This window comes from Chlorocebus sabaeus, chromosome 22 (genome assembly GCF_047675955.1).
Source record: "Chlorocebus sabaeus isolate Y175 chromosome 22, mChlSab1.0.hap1, whole genome shotgun sequence".
Classification (NCBI taxonomy): Eukaryota; Metazoa; Chordata; class Mammalia; order Primates; family Cercopithecidae; genus Chlorocebus; species Chlorocebus sabaeus.
In genome coordinates, this window is record NC_132925.1 from 54,648,144 (window position 1) to 54,675,052 (window position 26,909).

Consider the following 26,909-nt stretch of genomic DNA (forward strand, 5'->3'; position numbering starts at 1 on the left):
GGCACACTCGGTCCCCTCACACACTCTTTGGGCCTCAGTAACCCTTTGTGGGACAGGAGCTCTAAAAGCACGGCCAAAGGGCACCACAAAGTGGGCTTTTCACCACTGCCTGCTGAAATGCGGTATGGGGAGTAGAAGGAACCCAGGACCCAGAGCCTGGCAGACAGGGGTCCTATCTGTGCTGTTGCTGTGGGCTGGTTCTGTGATGATGGACACACCAGCTGGCGAAGCCTCTGTTTTTCTCTCTCCTTTTGTAAGAATCACTGGGGGGATCAAGGAGATTGCCCCATCCTCCTTTGCTTTCAGAGGCACTGCTTGTAAGAATGTGACGGATGCCACGCGGTGTGGACACAGAGGATTTGGGCCAGCACACTGACACATACCCCCCAGGCAGGCTCCTCAGCCACACTAGAGAAGCACACTGTGTTTTTTAGTTTGTCATGTTTGTCTTTATTCATCTTTCCGGATCTTGGTCCCCACCGCCAGCAACCACCCATCCCACCCCCAACTCCCATTGTCCTTACACCCAGAGCCAAAAGCCTCTTTTCCTAGGTCCAGAGTCCTCTCTCCCACTGGGCAGAGCCTCAGTGTGGGAAAGGGAATCCCTGGCCCCTAAGGAGGTTTTCTCTTAGCCGTCCCCCGCCCCCCCCCCACACCCCCTCACCCTCCTTCAGAACTGACATGGCTCCTGCCTCCCTACCCCGGCCCCAACCTCTCCAGCCTGGACTGGAGCATAAGCATACTGCTCTTTCTGGAGTTCTGGAGAGGAAGTGGGAAGACCGCCCTCCCCCATCAGAACAGGGGTTAGAGGAGCTCTCAGTCAAGGGAAAGTATGAGGAGGAAGAGGGACGCGCGCGGGGACTGGGCTGGGACTTCCGGCCTGTGAGGCAGGGAATAAAGCTTTTCGGCCAGTCGTCCTCGAGGCACCCCAAGGATTCCAGGGTCTAAGGCTCATTCCGGGGTTCTAGGCAGTGTCCGTTGCATTGCGGCTGCAGACACTAGGGACTGCGGTGGAGCTCTGCTCAACCTAGGTCTAGTCGGGCGGCCTCTCGTTCCAGCAGGCTGCACAGCTCTAGGCGACTCCGCCTGCGCTGCCGCGAACCCAGGCGGCCCCAGCTGGTGGCCTCTGCGGAAGGCTGCGCGTCCAGCGCCCGCAGCAGGCGCGGCAGGTCGCGCAACAGGCGGTAGCGAGGCAGGGCGCGCAGCGGCGGGGGGATGTCGCCCTTGGTGCAGAGGCGACTGAAGTAAGCGAGCAGCAGCGGGCGCGGGGCAGCGTGGAGCAGGGCGAGCAGGGGCGTGGCGCGGGGGTCGGGGCCGCGGACCGGGCGAAGGCAGGCGCTGCTCCACAGCAGCAGCACCGTGCCCTGCTCCCGCGCTACGCGCGCCCGCGCGGCCCAGAGCCACGGCAGTGGGCCCACGCGCGCCACGTGCCTCCCCTCCCACAGGTCCACGATCACGTCGCGCCCGTCGCCCAGCGCTGCCCTCAGCAGTTCAGCCAGCGCTCCTACCAGGCGCCGCTGCGCCTCGGAGTCCGCGCCGTGCAGGAGGAGCACTGGCCGCGCTGGGCCCGGGCCTAGTGGCGGGGAGCAACAGATGAAGGGGTGGGGGCTGAGAGACTACTCAGCCCTCTCCTCCCCAGCCTCTCCGGATACCGAAGGTTCTCGCCTCTCCGCCCCCGCCCCTTGTTTGCTCTGGGGGTTGGTACCAAAAGCAGCCCTAGCCTATGAGCTAATTCGATAAAGGCACCCCTTCTGAAAAGAGGGCTAGGGCTCCAGGCTGGGCGAGTACAGCGCAGGCTGGATTTCTGCCCCACTAGCCTTTTGTTCAGAGACTTAGTACAGTGACAATCTGCTCAGAGGGCCCTTTGCCCTGCCTTAACCATTCCTGCCCACTTGGGGGCCTGAGGATCCCTGCCTGGGTAACAAGAGACTGGGTGCAGTGCAAAGAGCTCAGACAGGGGAGGGTGAGGGGGCAGCTAGCCTTGGAGCTGGGCAGGTCTGACTACTCAGGTTACCCCCAGGTGAGCTTACCTGACTGTGGGCACCGGCAGGTGAGGGCCAGAACAACACCCAGTAGGGTGAGGAGGGCCAGCAGTGCCAGGATCAAGAGCCCCAGGCGTCTGAAAGAGACTGAGTCAAGCAGGGTGAGGCCAAGCCCAGTTCCTCAGTGCCCAGCCTCCCTCTTACCTCCCCCTCCCCAAGAACTCACCATCTGGACACAAGAGGTGCTTCCAGGCAAACTGGACATCTGACCGCCACACCTGAGGGCACAGAGTCCCCCAGCCCTATGAACCAGGCATATTCTCCTCCCCAGGGAGCTGAGTGAAGTATGGAGCTGGGGGAGAGGGGAGTTCCCACTGGCTAGGGAATTCTTCCCAGGTGGGTTTGTGTCTGCTTCAGCTCCTGGCCTGGCACAGCACAGGTCAATGGTGGCAAACTCAAGTGTGACAGGGGCCAAACTCGAAAAGTAAACTCAAAGTTGACCAGGGCTGCTGTGAGCACCTGGAGAGCACAGGCCCTGACTGAAACAATCAGACAGCGCTGAGCTCCAGGCCATTGTCACCATGCCAGAGTGCGGACACTGGCACTAGGTTTTTCTGATTTTTCAACAGGAGTCAGAAATCCAGCTTTGTTTATATATGTAAATAGCGGTAAGTAATTTCGATTCAAAACACTGTGCTGGCCAAACCAAACATTTTTGCAGAATGGATTTTCCACGGGTGAGTGCTACCAGGGGAGTAGATGCCAGGGCTCTGTATGTAGAGTGAGAGTAGGTTTCCTTACCAGGACACAGCGCCCTGGCCTCAGGAAGGGAATGATGAGGTCTAGTGTCACTGGGCTTGAGCCCCGGGCCTGTAGAAACAAAGATCAGAAAGGCTCTCCTGAGGGAGGTGAATCTGGCCCTGTCTGGCCTTGAGTCTTTGCCCCTGCTATTCCTCCCCACCATACCCCCAGTCCTACGAGGTTTAGGCCAAGTGCCACCTCTGACAAGAAGGCTTCCTCAGCCACTCCAGCTCCCACTGATCTTTCCCAGAGCTCAGCTCCTGCTGCAGTCAGGTATTTGTCAAACAGACAGACTCTGAGTATGTCCTCTGTGCCAAGCCCTGAGGAAAGAAGGTGGGTGCGGACATTGTCTCTGTCCTCTAGCAGCTCACAAACCAGGAAGGCTGCCTCACTTTACTCTCCTGCACAGCTGAAGAGGTATCACAACATGTCATTGAAAAGAATGTAAGTCGTAGGGTCAGGAGACCTGGGTTCAGGCTTACCTATTGCCTTTGTAGTCCCTAACTGTGTGGTCTTTGCATGGAGGCAGGTTACCTCTCTTTCCTAAGCCTCACTTTCCTCATTTTTATTTTTATTTTTTTATGTTTATTTATTTATTTTTTGAGACAGAGTCTCGCTCTGTCGTGCAGGCTGGAATGCACTGGCACAATCTCGGCTCACTGCAACCTCTACTTCCTGGGTTCAAGCTATTCTCCTGCCTCAGCCTCCTGAGTAGCTGGGATTACAGGTGCACGCCACCATGCCCAGCTAATTTTTGTATTTTTAGTAGAGATGGGTTTTGCAGTGTTGGTGAGGCTGGTCTTAAACGCCTGACCTCAGGTGATCTGCCTGCCTCAGCCTCCCAAAATGCTGGAATTATAGGCGTGAGCCACTGCGCCTGGCCTACTTTCTTGGTTTTTATGTGAGGGATAATAATCTTTATTTTACTGGGTTATTGAGAGCATCAAATGGGTATATGCACATGAATATCTTTTTAAATAAACTGCAATGTATATTCATTTATTGGTAACAGCTATTATTAGTCTGTGAACTCCTTAACTGTGTTATATACTTTTCTTGTATCTCCCAGAGCCTGCTACAGGGTGGGAACAATGCATACTAAATTGGACAGAATTTTAATTAAAAACATTTTTTTTTTAGAGTCCGAGTCTCATGCTGTCACCCAGGCTGGAGTGCAGTGGCATGATCATAGCTCACTGCAGCCTTGGACTCCTGAGCTCACACAGTTCTCCTGCCTCAGTGGGGACTACAAGTGTGAGACACTGCACCTGGCCACTTAAGCGTGACTTGGTCTTACATACCGTGTTACTATCACCTGTCTGCTTGGGAGCCCTCATACAATGCAAAACAAATGTATAAGCTGCAAATGAGCATTTAAGAAATAACTGTTTGAAAGTGCTAGTCATGCTTAGTCAGCTTGGTGCTGTGGTATTAAGGGTGTATTTGACTGTGGTTTTTATATCAGATACATGGAAGATAGTCTGATAAAGTGCTCCTAGTCATGTAACAGGTGAAATTTGTCAGTAGTTTACAGGATTGTGCAGAGCCTGTCAGCTGCATGGGCTCTGCCTCCTGGGATAGATAACTTCTGCACAGGTGCCTCGTGGAGGCAGGAGAGTAGTGGTAGTGGACAGCTGGGTTCAAGGGAAGGCATCAATATAAAATGCTGTTTTGTTAGGCTAGAGCAGTGGTCCCCGACCTTTTTGGCACCAGGGACTAGTTTCATGGAAGAAAAGTTTTACACAGAGGTTGAAGGGGTTGGGGTTGGAGGAATGGTTTCAGGATGAAACCACCTCAGATCATCAGGCATTAGATTCTCATAAGTAGCTCACAACCTAGATCCCTCACATGCACAGTTCACAATAGGGTTTGCACTCCTATAAGAATCTAATGCAGCCACTGGTCTGACAGGAGGCGGAGCTCAGGCAGTAATGCTTGCTCACCCTCCACTCACCTCCTGCTGTGTGGCCTGGTTTCTCACAAGCCACAGGTGGGTACTGGTCTGCGGCTCAGAGATTGGGACCCCTGGGCTAGAGAACACCTGAATGTGGGAGGGCCAGTCCCTTGCCTCTGTTATTCCTGTAAATTCAGAAACTGAAAGGATTAGAAAATGCTCCCTTAACTTGCCGAGATCGTGCCACTGCACTCCAGCCTGGGCGACAGAGCGAGACTCCGTCTCAAAAGAAAAAAAAAAAAGGAAAATGCTCCCTTGAGGAATCTACTGTCAGCAAGTCAGCTGAACAAAGGCTGATCACGTAAATAAAGTAAACCAGATGGTAGAAGTCAGGGATTTGTTTGTTTCTGCCTTCCCAGGGTCTATCTCAATGAGGTGACAAGGAAATTGAGGGCTGTGCTCTGAGCAATAGGACCTAGTGGGGGCGAGGCCATACCTGGCTGACAGTATACACAGGGGGCACCAAAGTGTCCTGCCCCAAGCCTGGGCGGCTCCAGGCAGCACTGAAGGTGGCATGCATTCTTGAGGAGAAGTGAAGAATCAGCTGCTGGGCCTGGGTATCCATGCTCACATTCCAGGATGTGAGAGACCCTGTTTGGGGCAGGGTGGGGGTGTTGATAGGAGTTGGGCTTCGGGTGATGAATACAGGGCTGGGCTGGGGTTCAGCTTGGTCACAGTTGGGTGAGGATGAAATGGGGCAGGGGTTCCCAGCAGAGGTCACTTATTGGCTCACCAGTCTGGTGGGGGCATTCAACATGGCTGCTGTTTCCAAAAGAGAACTGAGAAATACAGGAATGCAGGTTAGCAAGCTCCAGGCAATACCCACTACCCCACATCTCTTCTCACCCATGGTTGTACCTTGAAACAGAGCTGGGGGTGCAGATCCACCTTCTCCAAAACATACCACTGTGGGAGGAGAGAAGAGTTCATCAGGGAGAAAATTCCTGGGCCCCAGCCCTGCCCACCCAGGTCCTGGGGGAACCTGTCCTCACCCCATCTGACTCTCGAGCCGTGGCATTTGGGAGGTCTTTGCAAAGGGTATGCCAGTCTTGCCTCTGGCAGAGGGCAGCTTCCAGCTTCAGTGGGCAGCGGAGTGTCAGGGCCATGACCATCTGAGTGTGCTGGCTGTAGTCAGTGAAGTGCACTGACTTCCAGAAGTCCGAGCCATCTGGGCAGGTGGTAGGGTCAGTGGGTGAGGGTCAGCCCTGCTTCAGCCCCACCTTGCCACCCACATCCTGGGGGCAGCAGGAGATGATGTTTGTAAAAGTAACCAGTACTGTTCCTGGCCTGAACAGGTACTCAATCAATGAGCATCCCTTTCATTATCTTTCTTTTTCTTTTCTTTTTTGAGACAGTGTCTCACTCTGTCTCCCAGGCTGGAGTGCAGTGGTGTGATCTTGGCTCACTGCAACCTCTGCCTCCTGGGTTCAAGTGATTCTCATGCCTCAGTAGCTGGGATTACAGGTGTGAGCCACCAAGCCCAGATGATTTTTGTATTTTTAGTAGAGATGGGTTTTCACCATGTTGGCCAGGCTGGTCTCCTGACCTCATGAACTCCTGACCTTGTGACTCACCCACCTCGGCCTCCCAAAGTGCTGAGATTACAGGTGTGAGCCACCACGCCCGGCCCCCTTTCATTACCTTTCTGTTTTTTGTTTTTGTTTTTTGAGATGGAGTCTCATTCTGTCATCCAGGCTGGAGTGCAGTGGTGTGATCTCGGCTCACTGCAACCTCCGCCTCCCGAGCTCAAGTAATTCTCCTGTCTTGACCCCCCGAGTAGCTGGGACTACAGGCGCGCACTACCATGCCTGGCCAATTTTTTGTATTTTTAGTAGAGACAGGGTTTCACCATGTTGGCCAGGTTCATCTCAAACTCCTGACCTCAGGTGATCTGCCCGCTTCGGCCTCCCAAAGTGCTGGGATTATAGGCATGAGCCGCTGCGCCTGGCTTCATTATCTTTCTATCCAGGGTCTCTCTTCTCTCCTTCCCAGGCCTCCATTCTGGCCAGCTCCTTGCTTCTCCCCCAACTCAAAATCTGCTTAGGGTCCTCTCAGAACCAGGAATGTCTTCCCCTTCTATCTCTCCTGTCTAAATCCTGCCCTTTTTCTGACCCCAGCTCAGATGCCACTTCCTCTAAAAGGCCTTCTCTGCTTACAATGGCCCTTCTCGGGCTTCTCCCTTTCCGGAGTTCTTGCTCTACAGCCTAGTCCTTAACTATAACCCTGCCCTGTAAGTTCTGTAGGCTGCTTTATGCGATTCACTTGTGTCCGAGTGTCCTGCCTCTCCTTGAGAACAACAACATGCATACAGCACTTCGGACATCACCAGCCACTTTCACATGTAATATTTAACTCAGGCTTCACAAACGCTTTGAAGGCAGAGCAGGTATTGAGATTTTACAGATGAGGAGAGTGAGGCTCAGAGAAGAACAACTGACAGAGCTGGGATGGGAGCTAGGTCTTCTGGCCCATCGTCTTAGGACACCATCTCCTAGGCCTCATATTTCTGAACTTCTCACAGTGCTTCAGTGCTGTGCTCTCTGATCTATTGGCAAGCTGACTGGTAGACTTGGCAGCCCTTTTCCCCACTGACTCCAGGGAAGTACCTGTATGCCTTCTGGGGGCTTCCCCCAGCAAACGTGTGAAGTGTGGTGTGTGTGTGTGCGTGCATGTGTGTGTAGGAGACAGAAAGAGAAAGGGAATGTGTGTGCACAAGGGTGCATGTTGGCAGCACTCACAGGCTTCCGGCCAGCTCTGGAAGGGACATTTTTTGCGCCTCACAGTGTCCTCTTGCAGGTAGGATGCCTAGAGGGACAGGGGAGCAGGTGGGGAGGGTCAGAGGAATGGCTTTTCCAATCTCACTCAGACCTAAAACTCATTCTGGCTTTACCTTACTGTGACACAAGTCACCTGAGCTGGCCAGGCACCGAGTGGGAGGGGGCAATGTGGGGTGGGGGCAAGGGTAGGGAGGAACTCCAGAACATAGGAGAGGGATAAGCAAGTGAGGGGCTAATTCCTTTCCTCCTAAAGAGAACTATCCCCAGAAAGAAGTAAATCCTGAGGTCGCATTCCTCAGTTTTTGTCTGCTCTGGCCTCCACTCTCAGCCATCCCCAAGGCACCCAGTGCTCTGTGTTAGCTCCTGACTCTGGAATGCCAACATGCCCACCTGCTGTCCACCCTGGCAATTGCTCGTGGCTCTAGGTCTCTGCCATCATCCTCCCTTAGGTCTCCCAGGTGACAATTTCCCTTGCCTTTTCTGTCTAGTCCATAGAAAACTTTCTGATATGTTCCTTAGACTTGTAAAGAGAAAAGGAGGACTGCCACAGAGGCCTAGAGGGGGCAAGACTTTTGGGGGCATATGGAACCCTGCAGTGGTCATGTACACACTCCTTCCTCGACTCCTCAGAACACATAGCGATGACAGCTGCCTATTCTGGCTCTGTGGGCTGAGGCCATGTCTGGGCCAGGGAAAGCTGGGTTTGGATGGGGCTGAGGTTGGAATCACCCTAAGAAGGTCCAATGTTCAGCAGCACCCTTCCACCTCTGACCCCATGTGTGGCTCACAGCCAAGCTGCTGCCACTCTTCCTAAGCATGCCAGTAACACCCAGTCCTTTTTAAACCCAGTTTACTGGAGATATACTTGACCAACTGTGCCACCTTGGTGACTTAGGAGCAGAGCCATGGACAGCCCACACCTTTTCCTTTGCTCACCTCTATGCACAGACAGGGCAGAAGGAATTCATAAGGCAGCTCTACAGTGTGGCCCCCAGACACAATTTTCTGTGGATGAAACAGCAAAGGAAGACAAAAGATGCCTGAGAAAGAACATAGGCACACAGACAAGGGCAGAACACCGCTGGGATCTTGGCCAACACACCCTGTTTTTCCTCTTATATGAGATACCTCTTCTGATAAATCTCTCAAAGGTTGTCTGCTTAGTAATCTAAGCATTAGCTCTAGGTACTCTAGGTGGAGTTGCGGGGAAGGAGACAGGGAATACATTCCTTTATTGTGGCCCTACTGTATGCCAGGGTGTGTGGTGACTGCTAGAAGCATTAAATCAATTCACTCCATGCTAGCACCACAGTGAACTTATGAGGTATCCTCACCGTTATAAAAATGATGAGCTGAGGGTCTCAGGGGTACAGCAGCAGTCCCTGCAAATGGTACCAACTGTATACAATGGCATCCATGACAAAGGGAGGTTGAGGTAGGATGTTGGGGCCCAGGTTGGGAGAATGGGGGACATATCATTCTCTGAGTGGCAGGAACAAAGGGAGGGAGATAGAAGGGTACCAAGACAGATGTGACCATTTTGTTATGTTCTCAAACAGTACAACCTCTTAGGGGAGCTGAAAAGGCTTTTAAAATTTTTAATTAACAATTATTTTATCTTACTTGTCACTAACTTAAAGCTCAAGAAAAGGCTTCTTAATGCCTGAATCACACTGAGGATCCTCTCATTGGGGGTAAATACCATACTAATTTCTCTGCTCATTCATGGTCATTCATGTCTGCTCCAGTTCTCTGCCTGCCTTTCCTGTTCTTCCAGGTGACAAGGCCTCTGCCCTTTCTGTCTAGTCCAAAGAAGTCTTTCTTTTAATGTTTTTTGTTTGTTTGATTGTTTGTTTGTTTGTTTTTTAGCAGCAGGGTTTCACTATGTTGCCCAAGCTGGTTTTATACTCCTGGCTTCAAGCAATCCTCCTGCCTTGGCCTCCCAAAGTGCTGGGACCACAGGTGTGAGCCACCATGCCATGCCCAAAGAAGTCTTAATGATAGACCCTTCAGCTTGTAAGGAGGTCCTGGACAGTTACCGTCCCTTTCTGGGCCTCAGTTTCCCCATGTGTACAATGGGTGGCCTCTGTTGCTAGCACTGTGTGATCGGGCTTTTTACAGGGGATGACACGCCATACCTGGACATCATAGGGACTGCTCAGCTCCTCACACTCCAGTGCCCACTGGTGACAAAGACGCACACTGACCTCAGGGCCTGAAGGTATGTTCACCCGAATAGCCCGGGCCTCGGGCAGCAAATCAAAGGAGAACTCGGGCCCTGGGGAGAGGAAGGACTCAGTGGCCTTGTCTCTTGGCCTTAGCACCTCACCACTCAACTGAACCCATCTCCTGTTGTACCCAGTGCCCACCTCCGTGCCTTTGTGAGTCCAATCTGGGAAGACTTTCCCATGCCTCTGGATCCGAAGGTTGGGTCCTTTTAGAGCGAAGTCCCTTGTGGGAGATGTCTGGGGAGGGGATGGAAATGTGATGGCTCTTCTCAGACAGGCGACGACTAGGCAGCGGCTTCCTCTAAAGGCAGAGAACAAGGTTGGCCTCGGGCCAGGAATCAGGAAACCTGGCTTCTGTTTCTGCCTCTGGAATCTGAGGTACTGTGGCAGTTGCTCAAACTCTTTTGGCCTCCCTAGCTGTGTAATAGACAGAATACTTCATCTCCACACTTTCTGTCTCACATGGCTGGAGAACCAAATGAGAGGCCAAAAAGCAAAGGTCTGTGGGGCATCGGGTAGGGCTGGAACTGAAAGGGAGAGTACCTGAGCAGGTGCTGGCATCTTGTATCTCCTACAGAAATTGAGTGTGGAAGACTTTTTGGATTTCTGTACCAGGAGGTGGAAGAAGCCCCACTGAAGACCTGTGCAGGGGGGGACATACTTACTATCTAGCCTTCATTACCCCCTCCCCTACCTGGAGATATGGCCCAGTGTCAGATAGTAAGATTTTATTTTATTTTATTTTATTTTATTTTATTTTATTTTATTTTATGACAGAGTTTCGCTCTTTGTTGCCCAGGCTGAAGTGCAATGGCACGATCTCGCCTCACTGCAGCCTCCGCCTCCTGAGTTCAAGTGATTCTCCTGCCTCAGCCTCCCGAGTGGCTGCGATTACAAGCATGTGCCACCATGCCCGGCTAATTTTGTATTTTTAGTGGAGACGGGGTTTCTCCATGTTGGTCAGGCTGGTCTCGAACTCCAGACCTCAGGTGATCCGCCCACCTTGGCCTCCCAAAGCGCTGGGATTACAGGCGTGAGCCACCGCGCCCAGCCTGATAGTAAGTCATTTTAAATCAAGGAGGGTAAAGATATCAAACTTCTTTAGTCTTGAAAATTACAATGCAATCAAGAAAGGATTCATTTCTTAAGCAGAGAAAAAGCTATATATACAAAGATATTCAGATATTCATTTTAGCATTCTTTTATTTGTCTCGCTCTGTTGCACAGGCTGGAGTGCAGCGGCGTGATCTTGGCTCACTACAGTCTCTGCCTCCCTGCTTCAAGCGATTCTCCTGCCTCGCCCCCTGAGTAGCTGGGACTACAGGCGCCCGCCACCATGCCCAGCTAATTTTTTGTATAATTAGTAGAGATGGGATTTCACCATGTTAGCCAGGATGGTGTGGATCTCCTGATCTTGTGATCTGCCCGCCTTGGCCTCCCAAAGTGCTGGGATTACAGGCATGAGCCACCACACCAGCCTCTGCCTCTCTCTCTTTCCTTCTTTCTTTCTCCGCTTCCTTCTTTCCCTCCTTCCCTCCTTCCTTCCTTCTTTCCTTGACAGGGTTTTGCTCTGTCACGCAGGCTGGAGTGCAGTGGCACAATCACTGCTCACTGCAGTCTTGAACTCTTGGGCTTAAGCAATCCTCTCACCTCAGCCTCCTGAGTAGCTGGGATTACAGGCATCCGCCATCGCACCTGGCTAATTTTTGCATTTTTAGTAGAGATGGGGTTTCACCATGTTGACCAGGCTGGTCTCAAACTCCTGACCTCAGGTGATCTGCCTGCCTTGGCCTCCCAAAGTACTGGGATTACAGGCATGAGCCATTGCATCCAGCCCTGTGGCATTATTTCTAACAGCAAACATTTAGAAAAATTAGACACTGCCAGTTCTTTTTTTTTTTTAAGACAGGGTCTCACACTGTCATCCAGGCTGGAGTGCAGTAGCGCTATCTTAAGTGACTGCAACCTCCACCTCCTGAATTCAGGTGATCCTCCCACCTCAGCCTCCCAAGTAGCTGGGACTTCAGGTATGCACCACCACATCCAGCTAATTTTTGTATTTTTTTTTTTTTTGTAGAGATGGGGTTTTGCCATGTTGGCCAGGCTGCTCTCAAACTCCTGGAATCAAGCGATCCACCCACCTCAGCCTCCCAAAATGCTGGGATTACAGGTGTAAACCATCACACCTGGTCCAGAAACTGCCTTTTTTTTTTTTTTTTTTTTTTTTGGAGACGGAGTTTTGCTCTTGTTGCCCAGGCTGGAGTGCAATAACACGATCTTGGCTCACTGCAACCTCTGCCTCCTGGGTTCAAGTGATTCTCCTGCCTCAGCCTCCTGAGCAGCTAGGATTACAGGTGCCCGCCACCACACCTTGCTAATTTTTTGTATCTTTAGTAGAGACGGGGTTTCACCATGTTGACCAGGCTGGTCTCAAACTCCTGACCTCAGGTGATCAGCCTGCCTCAGCCTACCAAAGTGTTGGGATTACAGGCGTGAGCCACCGCGCCTGGCCTAGAAACTGCCAATTCTTAAGCAATGTAAGGGCATTTAGTATGTACCAGGCACTGAGCTGAGCAATTAAAATATAGAGTAAGAAAGAAGATCGTGCTTTACAAATAAATGGTAATAACAATAAATCCATAGCTTTTAATTCCAAGAATCTCAGCTGAAAAAAATACCTTCATAAAATTGTACAATTGGATTCATGAATATCAGTCATAGCGTGCTATTTTAGGATAATCCAAGTCCCCATTGAGGTTACAACAAGACAAATATCTGTTCTAGTAAGTCCCACTTGCTCAGCCTAGGCGGTCGCTCAGAATGTTCTCTTCACTGAGAATGGCCCAAGGGCCTGTTTCTCATACCTGAGCGACCTGACAGCAGATGTTGGCACAAACAGCGGGAACAGTGCCAGACTCGCACACACCAAGGCTTTGTGGAGAAGAGGGCCCACCAGGTGCGGCAAAGGATATGGGCAGAACTTCCTGGGAAAGATGGAAGGGAAAGCAAATGATAGGGTCTAAGAAGGTCCCTCCTACCTCAGACAAGCTGGATTTGAGGCCAAGCTCTGTCACTTACATCCTGGAAGTATGACTTGGGGGGTTATAGGACCTGTCTAAGGATCAGTTTCCTCATTCATAAAGCGGGTCTATTATAAAAATCAAAATAGTAGTGCATGGGAAAATGTCTTGTGAAGTAGAACATACCATAAAATAGGAAGGATTATTGTTGTATTACTGATAGAAGTGAGGGATCAGTTAAGGGGAGGAACCAACACATACGGAGCACCTGGAGATTTATCCATGTTTCTCATCTAATCCTCCTTACAGATCAAAAGCAACACTGCCTTTAGTGTACAATAATTTCTACTGTGCTACTACCCCTCAGAAACTGAGGGTCAGTTGGAGGGGTTAGGTGCACAGTCTGAGGCCACACAGGAGTCTGGCAGAACTGCAACGTGAATCCAGGCTTGTCATGATTCCAAACTTTTTCCTTGATATTGTGCTACTTCCCAGGTTGGGAACCGAAAATTAGAATGGAGGGCTTGCTGGGCATCTGGAGAAATAGTGGGCGTGGGGAGGAGCAATGGGGCAGGAAACACGACTCACCAGTGAAACTATCATCCTGAGGCACAGGGCCCAGTAGGGAAAAGAAAGGAGAGAGCTATTATTAGGATGGACTCCCATAAGGAGCATTCTTGGGGTCTTTGCTTCAAATCAGCGAATTCTGAGTCCCATAGCTAATACCCATACCCTCTGGCCCTTACCTTCCCAGCTCCACCCTGTCCAGGCCATCAGCACAAAGGACCTTGGCTACCCCTTTGAGATTAGGTAGAGGACACATCAAAGCTGCCACCAGAGCACAGGGACTGCAAAGGTAGCACAGGGCGGGCAGGGGAGTGGGGAGCTTTATAGCTGTGCTAGGCAGGTGTCCCTACCTGGCAGCAGCACCTTACCATGTGGGAGGCCAGAGGACAGCGGGTGTTCCAGTGGGGCAGGTGGGGACAGCCAATCGCAGCAGAGTCAGAGAGGTCGATGACTACCAGGAGGAGAGGCAGGAGCAGGGCTGCCGGTCTGAAGCTCCCCATGGGCTTCTGTGCAGTTAGGGCTCCCAGAACATGGCTGCATGGCCTGAAGGTGGGTGGCAGGGCCTTGCTGTGCAGCAGCGAAGAACACAGTACCAGCAGGAGCCCTCGCCCCAGCCTGCCCTGGCCCCGCCCTGCCTGAAAGCTCCTCCTTGATCCCAACCAGCCAGCCAGGCCACATTCCTTCCCCTCCAAGTGGAGGGACTGAGGAAAGCTTGTGCCCCCCAAAACCCTACTGCCCCCCACCTGAAAGACAAGGGGCTCCTGCGGTGACTGAGAAGTAACAGGAAAGGGACTAGCATCAGGTTGGGGGACGCACCCATTTCTTAGCCCCTCCTACTCCTGAAACACACTGCAGATCTGACCCACCCATCAGCACACTGTTGAACTTGTGTCTCCCAGAGACATGTGCTTCACTCCCTCACTTAGAGAATTAGCCGAGCTCTTGAGCACTACTCAGCACTGGGTGCTGGAGATACAGAGGTGACTGAGGCACCATTTAGAGTGGGGAGGAAAAAAAGCACTCTAGGATGCACGTGAAACCCATATGTACCCTGGCTTCCCACCTGGTTAACTCTCAGGACTATAGCCAAGTTCTCTCTACCCATGAGCCAGGTCCAGCTTTTCTAGGCAAAGGGCTCCATACCAAAGGGGCCTCTAGCTTCAAGGACCCACTAGTCAGTACAGCCTGCTCAGGAAGCCCCAGAGCTCATAGCTGAGCCCTGGAGTGGAGGGAGCGGGCCCCACACACTGACCTGATTTCCTGTGGTTTCCGGTGCTGGAGAAAGGCTGACGAGGCTCCATCTTTGTGGGAACCCTCCCCATCATCCCACAGCTTCCTCCCACTCATGGAGCATTTGAGCAGCTTCAGCCCTCACCTTGGTAACACACACACTGGAAAGAAAGTTGGGGGCACACCTACCAGGTCAAAGATCTTTTTTTTTGAGACCAAGTCTCACTCTATCGAGATTATTTTTAGGCTGGAGTGCCGTGGCACAATCTCTGCTCACTGCAAACTCCACCTCCCGGGTTCAAGCAATTCACTTGCCTCAGCCTCCTGAGTAGCTGGGAGTACAGGCGCCTGCCCCATGCCTGGCTAAGTTTTGTATTTTAGTAGAGACAGGGTTTCACCATATTGGCCAGGCTGGTCTTGAACTCCTGACCGTGTGATCCTCCCACCTTGGCCTCCCAAAGTGCTGGGATTACAGGCGTGAGCCACTGCGCATGGCAAAGGCATCTTGAGATTGTTATTGTCCCCCTGTAACTCAATCTAGACCACCTTTCAGTGGCCTAACCACAGCCTGCTTTCGACCAATTCTATTCTTGTGTTTAGGTTCATTGTCTGAAGGCTGCATCCTACCCATTATCCTAAAAGTACCCTCTAGCTTTTTGAGTTCATGAAAAGATAAAAACTCTTATCCTTTATGTTTCTCCAAGCCTAGTAAGGAAGGAGACCACTACTACTCCTGCTGCCCTCCTCCCCCCACCTTGCCTAGTTCACAAGACAGGAGTAAAGAGAGAAAGAAACAAAAGTAAGATAAATAGCCAGACAACCTTGGCACCACCACCCAGCCCTAGGAGTTAAACAAAGTAATAATAATAACATCAACCCCTGACCTAAACTACTTGTGTTATCTGTAAATTCCAGACATTGTATGAAAAAAGCATTGTAAAACTTTTTGTTCTGTTAGCTGATGCATGTAGCCCCCCATCACGTTTTCCACGCTTGCTCGATTTATCACGACCCTTTCACGTGGACCCCTTAAAGTTGTAAGCCTTTAAAAAGGCCAAGTATTTCTCTCTCAGGAAGCTCGGCTCTTAAGACGCGAGTCTGCCGACGCTCCCGGCCGAATAAAAAACCTCTTCCTTCTTTAATCTGGTGTTGGAGGAGTTTTGTCTGCGGCTCATCCTGCTACACTAGCAGTAGGAGAAACATAGGGGGAAGTATGTGCTGTGTAATTGAATAAATGTCATGATATATTTCATCTATGTAGTTTATCTGTTTCACACTTCACAAAACACTTTCATATTTAATCCTCCTAACCCTGTGAGACAGTGAAGTGATAATTATTGTTTTCATTTCATTAAAAGAGAGATAAGGAAGCAGAGGGATAATGACTTGGACAAGGTCAAAGTCTATAGCCCAGGGAGCTGCACTTTTGCTAGGCCCTCGCAACTCAGTTCTCTCTCTCTCTCTCTTTTTTTTTTTTTCTGAGACAGAGTTTCACTCTGCCACGGAAGCTGGAGTGCAAATGGTGCAATCTCAGGTCACTGCAGCCTCCACTTCCCAGGTTCAAATGATTCTCCCACCTCAGCCTCCCAGCCTGGCCTCCTAAAGTGCTGGGATTACAGGCTTGAACCACAGCACCTGGCTTTTTTTTTTTTTTTGAGAGAGTCTTGCTCTGTCGCCCAGGCTGGAGTGCAGTGGTGTATTCTTGGCTCACTGCAAACTCCGCCTCCTGGGTACAAGTGATTCTTGTGCCTCAGCCTCCCGAGTAGCTGGGATTACAGTTGTACACCACTATGCCTGGCTAATTTTTGTATTTTTAGTAGAGACAGGGTTTTGCCACGTTGGCCAGGCTGGTCCTGAACTCTTGGCCTCAAGTGATCCACCTGCTTCGATCTTCCAAAGTGCTAGGATTATGGGCATGAGCCACTGTGCCTGGTCCCAATTCTCTATCATCCTATGGTCTTCCCTCCCACAGCCTCATCTTCCTCTGTTCTTGGAACCCAAAAGGGTCTGCCTGACACAGACCCTAACACAGTATGCCTTTTGGCCTTGAAGCCCTTCTCTGCAAACAAAACAGTAAGATCTGAAAAGAGGAAAGGGTGGTTTGGCCATACTAAAAATAGGTTAGAGAACCTTCCCCCAAATTCTACCTAACAGTGGTTTAGATCTATATAAATAATGAGGTCTTTTTTTTCTTTTATTTCTTTTTTTTTGAGACAGAGTCTCACTCTATCACCCAAGCTGGAGGACAATGGCGCAGTCACCACTTACTGCAGCCTCAACCACCTGGACTCAAGTGAATCCTCCCTTCACAGGCACATGCCATTTTGCCTGGCTACATACAGGGTCTGGCTATGGTGCTCAGGCTGGTCTCAAACTCCTGGCCTCTAGCAATTATCCTGCCTCAGCTTCCCAAGGTGCTGGGATTACAGGTGTGAGCCACTGCGCCTGGCCAATAATGAGTTTTCTTTTATTATTATTATTTTTTTTTTCTGAGAGGGAGCCTTGCTCTGTCGCCCAGGCTGGGGTGCAGTGGTGCAATCTCGGCTCACTGCAAGCTCCGCCTCCCGGGTTCATGCCATTCTCCTGCCTCAACCTCCCAAGCAGCTGGGACTACAGGCGCCCGCCACCTCGCCCGAATAATTTTTTGTATTTTTAGTAGAGACGGGGTTTCACCCTGTTAGCCAGGATGGTCTTGATCTGCTGACCTCGTGATCCGCCCACCTCGGCCTCCCAAAGTGCTGGGATTACAGGCGTGAGCCATTGAGCCTGGCCCAGTAATGAGTTTTCTAAGGCTGGAGGCATGAAGTGAGAAACTTGGTTCTATTCTAAAACAATCCTTTCTTCTTTACCCTTATCTTCTGATCTCTCGCAGAGAAAATATTGGTTAATTGCTCCTGGTTAAGGTATGGGAGGAGAAGCAGAAAAGAAAGAAATGGAGGCGGGGCGCGGTGGCTCACGCCTGTAATCCCAGCACTTTGGGAGGCCGAGACGGGCGGATCATGAGGTCAGGAGATCGAGACTATTCTGGCTAATACGGTGAAACCCCGTTTCTACTAAAAATACAAAAAAATTAGCGGGGCGGCCGGGCGCGGTGGCTCAAGCCTGTAATCCCAGCACTTTGGGAGGCCGAGACGGGCGGATCACGAGGTCAGGAGATCGAGACCATCCTGGCTAACACGGAGAAACCCCGTCTCTACTAAAAAATACAAAAAACTAGCCGGGCGTGGTGGCGGCGCCTGTAGTCCCAGCTACTCAGGAGGCCGAGGCAGGAGAATGCCCTAAACCCGGGAGGCGGAGCTTGCAGTGAGCTGAGATCCGGCCACTGCACTCCAGCCTGGGCGGCAGAGCGAGACACTGTCTCAAAAAAACAAAACTTAGCGGGGCGTAGTGGTGAGCGCCTGTAGTCCAGCTACTCAGGAGGCTGAGGCAGCAGAATGGCGGGAACCCGGGAGGCGGAGCTTGCAGTGAGCCGAGATCCCGGCACCGCACTCCAGCCCGGACAACGACTGAGCAAGACTCCGTCTCAAAAACAAAAAAAAAGAAAGAAAGAAAGAAATGGAGATAAGAAGGAAGGAAGGAAGAGGAAGGGAGGGAGGGAGGGAGGAAGCGGGGGAGGGAGAGAGGAGGGGAGGGAGGAAGAGAGGAAGGGACGGAGGAAGAGAAGAAGGAAGGGAAGGAAGATGGGAGAAGAGAGGGAAAGAGGGAAGAAAGGGAAGTAAAACAGCATTCCAGAACCCGCTGGAAAAATAAAAGGAATAAAGGTGAGGAAGAAAGGGGGAAAAAGAAAAGGAGGTGTGCATTTTATTTATTGTCTTGCTGGTTTACTTATTTATTGTAAAGACTGTTCCAAAAAGTATTTAAAGTAAGAAGCACAGGGTGAATTCTGGCACAATCTAGGGAGGGGGAAGAGATGGGATCAACATTTGCTGAAATCCTACTATCAGGCTCTGAGTCATGCATTTTGCCCGGTTTATTTTATTTGTACTACAACCCTTGAGTTGAGTCTTATTACCCCATTTTACAGACTGTGAAACACTCAGGAAGATTAGGTAAAGTCCAAACGCACACACCTAAGAGCTGAAGTCAGTCCCTCACTTGCTGATCTCTCTCCTAGGATTACGCTGTGGAGTTCCTCCCCACCCTTGCCCCCACCCCACATTGCCTCCTCCTGCTCCATGCCTGGCCAGCTCAGGCAGCTTGCATCACTAAGGTAAAGCCAGAATGAGTTTTAGGTCTGAGTGAGATTGGAAAAGCCATTCCTCTGACCTTCCCCACCTGCTCCCCTCCCTCCAGGCATCCTACCTGCAAGAGGACACTGTGAGGGGCAAAAAATGTCCTTTCCAGAGCTGGCCAGAAGCCTGTGAGTGCTGCTAACATGGACCCTTGTGCACACACATCCCCTTTCTCTGTCTCCTACACACACATGCACACACACACACACAAACCACACTTCACACGTGTGCTGGGGGAAGCCCCCAGAAGGCATGCAGGTACTTTCCCTGGAATCGGTGGGGGAAAAGGGCTGCCAAGTCTACCAGTCAGCTTGCCAATAGATCAGAGAGTGCTGAGCACCGCAGCACTGTGAGAAGTTCAGACATATGAGGCCTAGGAGATGGTGTCCTAACAGGATGGGCCAGAAGACCTGGGTTCCCATCCCTGCCAATTATTCCTCTCTGAGCCTCACTTTTCTCATCTGGGACTCACCGCTATGTCTTCCTGGCCCTTTCTGCCAGAACACACTACTGGGGGAGATCAGCGGGTTTCTGGACCCTGTAGTTCACAGAAGGTACTAAACTTAGCAGTGTGATACAATTGGCAGGGTTAACAATGTAAAGAAAGAAATGAAATTGTTGGAAAGAAAGGAAAGTAGATCTTATAATGAGTTACCAGTGGTTAGACTCGTAGGAGAGTTGGGATTGTTTGGCAAGTGTCAACAAGGGAGGAGTAACTGTGGCTGGAATAGGAGGTGGCCAATTGGAGTAAAGGCAATAAACGTGTGTTGTAGGGCTTCAGCACAGAGGCCCTGTCTTCTTGGCAGGTGGCTAAGGCCTGTCTCACCTGTGGTTTGTGTCTAAATGAGCTGACCAAGACTTCATGATTAATAGCCTTTACTTGGGAACAAAGCCAGGAGCTCAGGAAGTCCTGGCAGGCCCCTGCACATGCCTAGTGTGCACTGTGGGGACCTTGGGCAGCCATTTTTCTTGTCACTGCCTTATCTGTGCATGAACTTTGGTCAGACCATGGAGCAGCAGCACCAGGTTCTTCCTGTAATGGCCAATTCCTAATGTCTACTTAGGGCAACTCTGCTCACTGATAGGGAACCCTGGGCAGGAAGGCACACCAATTAGATCAATGTAAAACAAGAGTGGGCAAGTATCCCTTCTTTACATCTGCTCTTCCAGAAGGATCAACCTCCAGAATTCTGAGGCAAGAAATTATTGCTGAGAGGTAGAGACTCCCAATCTCAGTGAGGAAGCCAACACTGCTCATCAAGGGAAGGCATTCTGTTACTCATTAAACCCATACTATGTAGCCTGTTCATACATATTATCTAAGCCTCACAACAACCCTGGGAGTAGCTAAAATGATGCCCATGTGTCAGATCAAGAACAGAGGCTCAGGTATCTTGCACAAGGCAAAAGTTAGTAAAATGCCTGGCTGGAATTCCCACCTACGGCTGTCTAATATAAGAAACTGTTGGCCAGGCACGGTGGCTCACGCCTGTAATCCCAGCACTTTGGGAGGCCGAGGTGGGTAGATCACTTGAGGTCAGGAGTTCGAGACCAGCATGGCCAACATGGTGAAACCCCATCTCTACAAAAATACAAAAATTAACCAAGTGTGAGCAGAGGTTGCAGTGAGCTGAGACTGTGCCACTGCACTGCAGCACAGGCGACAGAGTGAGTCTCAAAAAAAAAAGGAAGAAACTGTTCATTCCATTATACCACATTGCCTTTCTCATGGCCTAGATGATCTCTAATAGTCCCTTCAACTCCTATATTCTCTAATCTTGTAAAGATCAGGAAATAAATAACCATCTTTCACATTTATATAATGATACATAGTTCATAAAGCACTTTCACAATATTTCAACTTTTTTTTTTTGAAACAGAGTCTCATTCTGTCGCTCAGGCTGGAGTGCAATGGCGCTATCTCGGCCCACTGCAACCTCCGCCTCCTGGGTTCAAGCAATTCTCCTGCCTCAGGCTCCCGAGTAGCTGGAATTACAGGCACCCACCACCATGCCCATTTGTATTTTTAGTGGAGACGGGGTTTCACCATGTTGGCTAGACTGGTCTCAAACTCCTGACCTCAGATGATTTGCCTGCCTCGGCCTCCCAAAGTGCTGAGATTACAGGTATGAGACACTGCACCCGGCCACCTTATTTAATCTTTAAAACAATCTGTGAAATAGGGAGGGTTGATTTTAGTCCTGATTGGTAGATGCATTGGTACTTGAACATATATTCTGATTCAAATAATGTTCTTTCTACTAAATCAAGATACAACAAGGGAATCTTGTTTGCTTCAGGGAACACAACTATGAGGCAGGAAAAGGTGATAGGAAAGGTCCACAAAAGCAAAATTCCAACAACCTAACAAGTAGAAAACTAACATAAACCAAATAGTTTTGGTTTGTTTGCATTGTTGACAATAATTTTCATAATGGGTCTTTGATAATACTCTAAGTCCACAAAGTACCATTCCAGTAACCAAAGAAATTTCAAACTATTTGCATCCCAATTCTTTAAAAATGAGCAATCTGTGTCTGGTGCACATACTAACCCCATTATCCATACATTTCCATCTACTAGTGCTCTCCAAATTCTATCTCTACTTCAGTTTGGTTCTATCCTCTGTGAAATATACCCTGACTTTAGTTTACAATAATTGTCTCAAGAATTGCATGTGAGGCTGCACACAGTGACTCACATCTGTAATCCCAGCACTTTGGGAGGCCAAGGCAGGATGATCATCTGAGGTCAGGAGGTCGAGACCAATCTGGCCAACATGGTGAGACCTTGTCTCTACTAAGAATACAAAAATTAGCCACACGCCTGTAATCCCAGCTACTCAGGAGGCTGAGGTAGGAGAATCGCTTGAACCTGGGAGGGAAAGTTGCAATGAGCTCAGATTGAGCCACTGTACTTCAGCCTAGGTAACAGGGCAAGACTCTGTCTCAAAACAAACAAACAAACAAAAAAAAATTAGGCTGGGCACGGTGGCAGGCTCCTGTAATCCCAGCTACTAGGGAGGCTGAGGCAGGAAAATCACTTGAACCCGGGAGGCAAAGGTTGTAGTGAGCCGAGATCGTGTCACTGCACCCCAGCCTGGGTGACAGAGTAAGACCTTATCTCAAAAAAAAAAAAAAAAAAAATTAAAAGAATTGCATGTTTTTCACTTCCTATGCAGTACCTAAAAGCAGTAAAATAGGAACTCAGAGAAAGAATTCATGTTCCTTGAAGGAACCAGAAAGCTCATGAATTACCATATTAACTGGGCCTTAAAGGATAATAAAGCAGTATAAAAATAGAAAAGGGAAATTTTTAAGCAAAGGACACTGGGAAACCATGAAACCTATATGGGATCCGTAAGAGGTTTAGTTGACTAAGACAGTGTGAGACTGGGAGTACTGGGAGATAATGCAGGACTGGTGGATTGGGACCACTTTGGAAACCTCAGAGCTTAAGGCATTTAAGTTGCACCAAAGATCATAGTAGGGACTTAATGATCACGGAACAGATGATCCAGAGCTGTACTCTTGGTATACTCACCTGAACAAAGGGATGCAGGAAGAGGAATGGCTATAAGGCAGAAAGGCAAAGGTCTGTTTGGGACATACTTATTTTGAGATAATTAGGACATCTAGAGGAAGAGGTTTTAGAGTGGTAAGTACTGCCAGCCAGGCACGATGGCTCACACCTGTAATCCAAGCACTTTGAGAGGCTGAGGCAGGAGAATCACTTGAGCCTGGTAGGTAGAAGTGATCCAAGATGGCGCCACTGCACTCCAGCCTGGGTGAGGGGAATGAAACTCTGCCTTAAAAAAAAAAAAAGGGGCCAGGCACGGTGGCTCATGCCTGTAATCCCAGCACTTTCGGAGGTTGAGGAGGGTGGATCATGAGGTCAGGAGATCAAGACCATCCTGGCTAACACGATGAAACCCCGTCTCTACTAAAAATACAAAAATTAGCCGGTGGTGGTGGGCGCCTGTAGTCCCAGCTACTTGGGAGGCTGAAGCAGGAGAATGGCATGAACCCGGGAGGCGGAGCTTGCAGTGAGCCGAGATCGCACCACTGCACTCCAGCCACTGCACTCCAGCCTGGGTGACAGAGTGAGACTCCATCTCAATTAAAAAAAAAAAAAAGTGACTCAGTAATAATGACTAAGTACATACACAATGTTTATAGAATAAAATAATGACTACAACTCTGGAAAGGGCAGAGCTCTGCACTTACAGATCTGGGCATCATCCAGAGACAATAAAATCAAGTGCAAACAGACATATTATCTTTCATGCAATAAATACTGTGTCAGAATTTCAGGTGTGAAAGGGCCTTTAATTTAATCACAGATCTCTCCCTTCCTGTTTTTAATGTATTTGCTCCACATCATTAGATACTATGTTCACTGGTTGTTTCACATGAATAACAAGTTTCTACTAGATTGTAAACTCCCTATAAACAGAGGTACTTTAAAATTCTTTTGGATGCCATTATACAGTAGTGGACTCATAATTGACACCCAGTTAACACTGAATGATAAATGTGAATATCCAACTAAAAGAGCCCATAACCTAAGCTAGATAAATGAGAATGAACTATTTCATAGAGGGAGAGATTAAATGTCTGGCCCATAGTTCTAACCAATCAGCTGTAGGTTAGAACTATGACTTAGGTTCCCCATACCCAATCTACTTCTCTATGGCCACTGCTAGGTTTCTCAAGGGGCTTCTACCCATCATCTCTTAAGTGTCTAAGGCCTCACCTTTCAAGCAACACACCTTTCACACTCTATCAAGCCCCAAACACAAGGCACAGTGTGGGCACGGTTACTGAGGTTTTTAATTAAAATGCTTTGCAGAAGAGACCACAGCCTGCCGAGGCAGCAGCTTCCCAAATGTTTCCTGACCCATGACCTACAGATGAAGTAATTTGATTTATTCCCTATTTCCTTCAGTCTCAATGGCTAAGAGGTAATGGATGGAAATGGGGAGAATGACCGAGAGGAGGCAAGGATGAAGCTCATTCTTAAAGAAAAACCTCAAAGTTCAACTTCAAACAGCTGAAGTTTGTTTCATAGCTGTTGGTCACCCAGTTCTAGCCAACCAGGAATAAATTACAGTTTTGCCACCACAGCAGATGGCAACAGGAGCTTTCCAGAACTTTGGCCTGGTCTGCACCAGGTACCAACATCACAGCTGCTAAAATCACCAGAAGGAATTTAGAACCGCTGTACTACTGTCCTTTCATTCAATGGGAGGTCCAGGCTTCACCCCAAAGAGCAGTCCAACACGCTTCATTTATGCTTCTTCTCCTGTGTACTGGTGAACCAAGAGTCTAGGAGCTTCTTGCTGTAGTACAACTGCCAGGCATGCACTTGGACTGCCAACACCAACACCAGGTACATGACGGAAACAGCAGAAAAACCAAAGAGGAAACGGTAGGCCTTGCCATGGCGGTAGAGCTGCTGTGCAGCAGGGAACATCTCCATGCTGCCATAAATGAGTGGAGCGATGGAAAAGAGTCCCATGCTGATCATGGAGAGCACCAGGTAGCTAATGTTGTTGCGGGGAAAGGAGAGAAGGCCCAAGAGAGAGGGCAAAATGCTCAGCAAATATGGGTATTCCCACTGATAGGGCATGGCCACCTGATCATGTGACAAGAGCCTCAGGTGTCCCACGCTCATCTTGGCAACCAGCAGCAGCCATATGACCAGATGTACGTAGATCAGCTTCTTGATTTCATACTTGAGGGTCACACTGTGGGGCAGAGCAGAGGGAGAAGTACCTTTCAAATTTTTCTTACCACCAACTATATGCCAGGCAACTGTACTGGACACTGGGATACAAATTTGAATAAAACAGCCTAGAAGCCTGGCACAAAGAGCAGAGGAGGAAAAAATAATTAGAAGATGAAGTGAAAAAGTTCTAGTAAATATATGTTCCCAGACATATGAGACCACAGGAAGGAGGAATCGACTCTGCCTGGCATGGAATGTCAGAGATGACTATCTAGAGGCAGGTGATATTTGAACTAGCCTCAGGATTGAGTGAAGATGGGCATCCCATGCAGGAGCATGCAGGCAAAAAGGCCCAAGTATTTGTGTTCCAAGAAAGCAACTGGTTACATGTGGCAGGAACATATTATTAGGGGGAGAGGAGTAGTGGGATATGAAGTCGCAAAGGCTATGAGAGTTAAAGGCAGAAGAGGCTGGGCATGGTGGCTCACAACTGTAATCCAAGCACTTTGGGAGGCTGAGGCAGGAATGCTTGAGCCCAGAGTTTGAGATCAGCCTGGCAACAAAATGAGACCCCATCTCTATTAAAAAAGAAAAAAAAAAACAATACTAGTAATAAAAAGGTAGAGCCCAGCGTGGTGGCTCATGCCTGTAATCCCAGCATTTTGGGAGGCTGAGGCGGGTGGATCATGAGGTCAGGAGATTGAGACCATCCTGGCTAATGCGGTGAAACCCCGTCTCCACTAAAAATACAAAAAAATTAGCCAGGCGTGGTGGCAGGCGCCCGTAGTCCCAGCTACTCGGGAGGTTGAGGCTGAGAATGGTGTGAACCCGGGAGGCGGAGCGAGCTGAGATCGCGCCACTGCACTCCAGCCTGGGCGACACAGCGTGACTCTGTCTCAAAAATAAATAAATTAATATAATAATAATAATAATAATAATAAGGCAGAAGGGTAACTCAGAGCTGTGTTTAGCAAGAGGACTCTGACTGCACCATAGGATTAAAGCCTGGAGGGGAAGGTATTGGCAGAGAGGAAAAGTACTCAGGCTGCCCATACTTCTCCAGCCAGATTTTTCATCTAAAGTAAGTACACACTTATCTTATTCTTCGAATTCTCTCAGGTCCCAAATGTATCCTCCTCATATCCCTAAGGGCAATGTTTCCACTCTGGGCTGTCATGAAAACACCTGCTTAAGTTGTGAGGCCCCCTTCAGCAGGGGCCTAGAGATGTGAAAGAAATGAGGGTTCAAAGAGCTTGTCCTTCTTCAAAACTCTGGAGAGAAAGATATGAAGAACATTCTGGGAGAGGTCAATGGGTTTAAGGAAGTAAACATTTTAAAATTTTTATTTAAAAATATTTATTGTAGAAAATGTGGAAAGGTTGGGGAAAAAAAAAGTTACCTCTAGACTTCAAGCTCCATGAAGGCAGGGAACAGTTTTTTTCTTTTCTTTTTTTAAATAAAATTGTTTATTGAAGGTATAGCATGCATACAAAGACCATGTCTGCTTTTGCTCACTATTATAACCTAGTGTCTAGCAGTGTATGATGGTTGGAAGTTCAGTATCTGTCGAACTAGTAATCCAATGTAGAAATACTCCTTACGTGGGAGTGTTTATAGAATTCATTTTAGGCAAGGCATCCTTAGGAGAGGCTGCCTTTTACTGTCTATATCCCCCCAAACGGCCCAAAATATAACACCTACCATATATTACGCGGTAGGCCTTATGCTATTTCCTTTATACGAATTACTGATTAATCTTTCACCAAAACCTAAAAGGCAGATTATTTTCTCCCTCTACAGATAAGGAAGCTGAGGCTCAGAAATTCGGTTTCGAAGGTGACACAGCAAGGCCAGCATCGACGTGACTCGGGAGTCCACGCGGGGCTGGATCCCCTCAAGGCACCGGGTGGATCAAGGGGTGGAGCTCGCGGGGGCGACGGGGCTTTCCAGGATGGGGGACAGGCCTGAAGCCGTCACGGGAAGAGGAGACTTGGCAGGTGCGCGGGGGCTGGCTGGGGAACAAGACCCTGAGGCCGGGCCGGCGTCGCTCCCCAAGCCCCGCAGGCTCCGGCCGGGGAGAAAACCTCCGTGCTCCTCGCCTCACTTCATACCTCATCTGGTAGTGCATGGCGACGCGCTCTCGGTGCTGAAAGTCGCTGCCGTCGGTGCCGGCCGCTCGCGGGCCTGCTCGAGACGCCATTGTGCCTGCCCAGAACCCCCGAACCCCTCACGCGGACCTGCTACCGCAACGACAGCGCCAAGTGGCCCACGGACCCTATTTGCGCCGCCGCAGCGCCACCACCACAGCCGCGCGACTCTGTGAAGAGAACTTCCGGCCCCTCTGTCTCAGGAGGACCGACTCTGTGGTCACTCCTCTCAGCGCAGGCG

General features: G+C 49.7%; 2 protein-coding genes across 6 annotated transcripts; both read right to left on the reverse strand.

Annotated features, from left to right (window-relative positions):
• Positions 1–430: 430 nt before the first annotated feature.
• On the reverse strand, positions 431–16,208 carry IL17RE (interleukin 17 receptor E). Of its 5 annotated transcripts, XM_073009868.1 has the most exons (17): positions 14,073–16,208; positions 13,698–13,872; positions 13,351–13,366; positions 12,607–12,726; positions 10,286–10,383; positions 9,884–10,043; positions 9,653–9,792; positions 8,451–8,519; positions 7,476–7,542; positions 5,730–5,905; positions 5,596–5,643; positions 5,471–5,516; positions 5,174–5,328; positions 2,784–2,852; positions 2,209–2,260; positions 2,031–2,129; positions 431–1,573 (listed from the first exon to the last, which is right to left on the reverse strand). In XM_073009868.1, exons 1-17 carry the CDS (start codon positions 14,147–14,149, stop codon positions 1,023–1,025), a joined length of 2,118 nt encoding a protein of 705 aa, XP_072865969.1. In that variant the 5' UTR covers positions 14,150–16,208; the 3' UTR covers positions 431–1,022. The 5 variants fall into 5 exon arrangements, with proteins under 5 accessions (XP_072865969.1, XP_072865968.1, XP_072865966.1 ...); XM_073009865.1 differs by lacking the exons at positions 10,286–10,383; positions 13,351–13,366 and having other exon boundaries at positions 671–1,573; positions 14,582–16,208; XM_073009864.1 differs by lacking the exons at positions 10,286–10,383; positions 13,351–13,366 and having other exon boundaries at positions 671–1,573; positions 13,698–13,896; positions 14,582–16,208.
• Positions 16,209–23,605: 7,397 nt separating this feature from the next.
• On the reverse strand, positions 23,606–26,870 carry JAGN1 (jagunal homolog 1). The gene is made up of 2 exons (XM_007985165.3): positions 26,633–26,870; positions 23,606–24,540 (listed from the first exon to the last, which is right to left on the reverse strand). The coding sequence occupies exons 1-2, from the start codon at positions 26,719–26,721 to the stop codon at positions 24,078–24,080; spliced, it is 552 nt and encodes a 183-aa protein (XP_007983356.3). The 5' UTR covers positions 26,722–26,870; the 3' UTR covers positions 23,606–24,077.
• Positions 26,871–26,909: the final 39 nt, after the last annotated feature.